Source organism: Limulus polyphemus, unplaced genomic scaffold, assembly GCF_000517525.1.
Source record: "Limulus polyphemus unplaced genomic scaffold, Limulus_polyphemus-2.1.2 Scaffold590, whole genome shotgun sequence".
Classification (NCBI taxonomy): domain Eukaryota; kingdom Metazoa; phylum Arthropoda; class Merostomata; order Xiphosura; family Limulidae; genus Limulus; species Limulus polyphemus.
The window spans coordinates 180,632-185,409 of record NW_013666200.1 but is presented as its reverse complement, the minus strand read 5'-3'; the positions used below and the strand labels follow the sequence as shown (position 1 = coordinate 185,409).

The 4,778-nt window shown below is 34.4% G+C and overlaps 1 protein-coding gene across 1 annotated transcript in view; it reads right to left on the bottom strand.

Annotated features, from left to right (window-relative positions):
* The window catches only part of LOC106459308, a 27,539-nt gene that overhangs the window by 13,687 nt on the left and 9,074 nt on the right, over window positions 1-4,778 (bottom strand). The window contains exons 8-10 of the mRNA XM_013918919.2: window positions 3,423-3,668; window positions 958-1,317; window positions 199-606 (exon numbers count right to left, since the gene is read on the bottom strand). Coding sequence (XP_013774373.1) covers window positions 199-606; window positions 958-1,317; window positions 3,423-3,668 — 1,014 coding nt within the window. The remainder of the gene's footprint in view (window positions 1-198; window positions 607-957; window positions 1,318-3,422; window positions 3,669-4,778) is intronic.

Here is a 4,778-nt window from a genome sequence, read left to right as displayed (position 1 = left end):
ACTAATAAATTAAAGTAGATTTTTCTGTAAAATAAATAAGATAATAATAAACATCAAAGGTATAGTTAATCAGGAATTAGGAAAGTTCCAAACATTATTAAACTAAAGAAAATATTAACAAAAACGTTATAGATTCCAATGCGGTGTAGTAATATCTTGTTTTCTTTCTGACAAAACTAATGTTTCCTACTAACTTACCACAGCCTGTATTCCATGGCCAGTCACAGACTCTGAGTCTAGGGTTAAAGTGAAGAATACTTGGACATTCCTTGGTGCGAGGAATATAGTTGGAGCAATGGATGAAGAGGTTGCATTTAGTGGGATGAGGAAAGAGACCGGACGGTTTCTTGCAGTAGTTACCAGGTGGCACTGTTGGCTTGTCATCACAGTCCTTGTCACACGTTCGGTCACAGTTTACATTCTTTGCATAGTCACAGTTCTCACTCTTAGGGTTAAAAAGTAACCCATCTGAACACTTTTGTTCGACAGCATGGCCATTGACACAAAGTGTAAACTTGCTGCAGTCGTTAGGGTCAGCAATAGCACAGCAATTACACGGACACTCTTTCTTGGCTGGATAGACAATGAGTGGTCTTGTAACCTCTTCTGTCAAAATAAGCAATACCTATTACATCCTTTTTCAAAACCCTAAAAATATTTTGTCTTTACACTAACCGAATCAATGAAGTAAAGTGATTAACATATTTTAGAAATATATCTAAGAAATAGTATAATATTCACATAACATTCATTTCAAATGTTAAGACACACGTCCTTTCTCAATCTACCATTTTTGGTGCGTTTAGACATAATCAAAAACACTCTCTGGTTTAATATCGTATTTTGATAACATAAGCATTTCATATAATTATCTAGTATTCTAATCGCACTGAATCGTTGACGATTTTATGGTAAAAACAAACTACATCTTGTGTTTGAATTAAATGTAACACTTACCATCGCAAGTGTCAGGCCAGTTGCAGCACCGGGTGTTAGGGTTAAACCCAAGACCCTCTGGGCACTTCATAATCTTGAACTGCCAATTTTCACATTTGATGTATTTCAGACAAGAGTCTGGGTGAGGAAAGAAACCATTGGGTTCGGGACATCTTGGGTCTCTGCACTCCACCTTATCAGCATAGTCACAAGTGTCCGTTTTGGGGTTGAAGGCCAGGTCAGACGGACAGGTTATTTCATAAATTTTATTATTCTCGCAAAACTTGTACTTAGTGCAGTCGTTAGTGTCACGAATCATCGAGCAGTCGGAACTACATGTTTGGTTTGTTGCTGGTCTAATGGTTGGACCGGTTGTCTTCCCTTTAGGAATATCAAAATGTTATAAGTAATGAAAATGCTTCTTTTATCATTGATTTAATCGAATAAAACATACAAAATTTCTTCTTAAACCTATTATTTTACTGTTCTTAACCTTGCTTGTGATTGTCACTATGTACGCTATACTAGAAATATGATACTAAGTTTCTGTGACATCATGTAAAAGTCACTGTTGATCCATTTATTATCCTGGTCGTCCTCGTAACGATGTCATACATAGGGCAAGTAAGACTACTATACTTTTTGGAAGGTGTTTTCATTGCTTCCATACACCTGACGAACTAATAGGATATATATTTCACTTTAGCTGGTAATTATAATTAAATATTTTTCTTTGAACCATGGTAGCCAAAGTAACATAGTATCCTGTAACATCACCCAAACTATTAAGATAGAAGCTTTTGTTACCAAACCTATTAGAAACAACCTTGTTTTCTTTCACCTATGTTTAATCGTACAACGGATCATTTTACTTACACTAGGCTAAGTAATGTGATCCACTTAACTTTATATGGATCCTACTAACTGAGAACGAACTAACTGAATCATATTTAGAGATATTCTATCAAACAGAATGTTCAGGTTGTGAGAAACACCTATACACACATCTGTACATCATACAAAACATCGAGTAATATTTCAACAACTCTCATGTCAGTTTTACATCTTAAAGTTCGTAATTTGTTGATGAACCAAGACTGTCTAAAGAACTTGTTTTCACAGTCTCTTCCTTGGTGGATAATGGTCTTCTCAATAAAACTGTTGTTAATTGTGTACACATTAAGATTCTGGTCAGTGGAAGTCTCTTATGTAACAGGAAGTTTGATTTGCTACTTTTCTTCATGTTAAAGTATAATAACATGTGCTTGTGTCCTTGCATTTGAGGTCACATTAAGAGTGAACGTTTCATGATTAACACGTTGTTTAAACAAACTTTCTCCAGTTTGGCCACTTGCACATCAGATTGTTTATTGATTCTCGTCATGATTTTCAATCCTTGCCTAACGTGTATAGCTTTCATACAGAGTACACTGTATCATGTAGATGCCTATTGTAGACTTACCTTTTTATTTACTGTTGTAAAACTTCGCTTAGATCAATACTTATGATAATTTTTAACTTCACATCATCTACACGTGCATCACTAGCTAGCATAAGTGTCTCGTGGGTACGTATTCTACGCGAGTGAAAGATGTGTTTAATGTAAATTTGTTTGGTCTCATCATTTTCAGGGTAACGACATGTAAAGTTCATATCTTCAAGGAATTTTTAGAGGGTCAGCGTTTTTCAGTGATATATCAAGTTGCTATTATAATCTAAACTCATTTTATGTTACTTCGAATGAACACGGTCGTTAAGAATGTTTATATTACAAGCTTCACTAACACATTTTGCTACACCGATAACATATATAAATATAAATTATACTTTATACAGTAAATTATTTATGCATTTACTACAGTCATGAGTCAGTCGTCAAGCTTCTCGGGTGAGCAATTTAGCCTTAATATATTATTATTTTTTTATGCAACTGCATCCGGAATCTTGACATAGAAAGTTTCAGGGCGTTTAATAAACTTACAAGCGTTTGACTTCTCACAGTCAACATTGCTGTTGGTCTACTTTAAGCGTTATTTAAATTGTTTTTCTTAATGTTCTACAAAAGACTGGTCAATGTCTTGCTTAACTGTCCTATATGATCATTATACGTACTAGCAGAAACTATTTCGGACACATACATAGATAGATAAATATATACACGCTACGTCCATTATAGTAAAATGGGATTTCAACATAGGTTTTACAACAACCACACTCCACACTTCCCAGTGTATGAAGCATTTGATAATTGTTGTATACCCGACATTTTCAATCGATATGAAGCTTTTATGAACAAAACAACCGGAATAACATCAGTAAAATCTTTCAAACTTTCATTAAAAACAGTGTTCAGCTGCTGCATGCCAGGTATTTCTACTATATAAGAATACTTTACAACTTCAATCAATTATAAAAAAATCACTATATGTATATATATATATTCACCATTAAATCATTTTATGGCTAAATTGTATTGAGAAACTTACCACAGACATCTGAATCAGGTTTATCGCAGGTTTGAAGAAAAGCGTTGAAGTGGAGACCAGATGGACACTTTTTGCGAAAAGACAAACCGGTATAACAGAAGTAAAACCTTTCACAGTCTTTGGGGTCAGGAAACAAACCACATGGCTCGGGACACCTGAAACAAATGGGTTCTGGTGGAAGTGTCGGTGGTACAGTCGAAATGACTCTTGAAACTGTTGTCGTTTCTTGAACTGTAGTTGTAGTATCTGTTTGAAGAAGTAACAGATTCCATGTGAAAAGTAACAACTATTTATTTCAGGAATTGTACCAACAAAACCTTCTAAACCTGACGGAATATGTGACCTGTGTGAATGTTGTTTCATCCCTGACGACAAAGATTGTGCAGCCTTCACCCGGTGTGAAAACGGAAAATCTTACAAAGACCGCTGTTCCCCTGGTCTGTTGTTCAACCCCAAGATAGAGAACTGTGACTTTGAGGAGAATGTTGACTGTGAGAAGCCCAAAGTTTGTAAGTTTATTAATTGCCCTGGAGATTTCTTCGTCAATACTCAGTGTATTTGCACTGAAAATAATACTAATTTTGTTAGTGTTAAAAGATTGCTCAACCGAGCAGTTTAACGACTAACTTATGACTGTAAGAGATGGAAAAATCATTTACTGTACAGAGTATAACTTATAATTATAGAAAGTATTGGTGTTTGGTTCCTCCTTTAATTCTTAGGTCGATATTTTATGTTTAAGTAAGGGAGATAGTGAAATCCATATCAAAAACAAGTAATAATTGTTTGTCAGTTCTTTCCTTTGATACAATTTTTGAATTTATGCAATAATGACATGTATGAATGTCCCCAATAAGGTGAATCACTTGTCCATTATAACTTTAAATTTGACGTGAATGAGCTGATGCCAAATGTTATCTTTAAAATCTTCTAGAACCTGGTTTTCACATTTGTCGTCATGCTTCTTTTGGGTTATCCCTATCATCATGTAGTTTCCTCTATAGCTGAGCTACTGGGGAAGCCATAATTTATAGAACTGATAGTTTTTGTATGTTTTGTTGTTTTAGTAATAGAACATCGGTGATTAACTTTATTGAAGGAATTGAGGAATCTAATGTCTTAATAACCAGTTAGTTTTTGTAACAAAATTGTAGGATGCGTTTGAAATAACTACAAAACTAATTATTATTACACTAGTATTAGAATTTATGGAACGAACTGAGGTAAGCAGTTTCTTTCTAGTTGTATTAAGTTTGAAATTAAGGTAACTTTGTGTTTCAAACTATTTCTAGAACTGAATATTAACGTATAAGTGACTAGATTTATAGAGGGAACTGAATAATCCAATCTGGTATT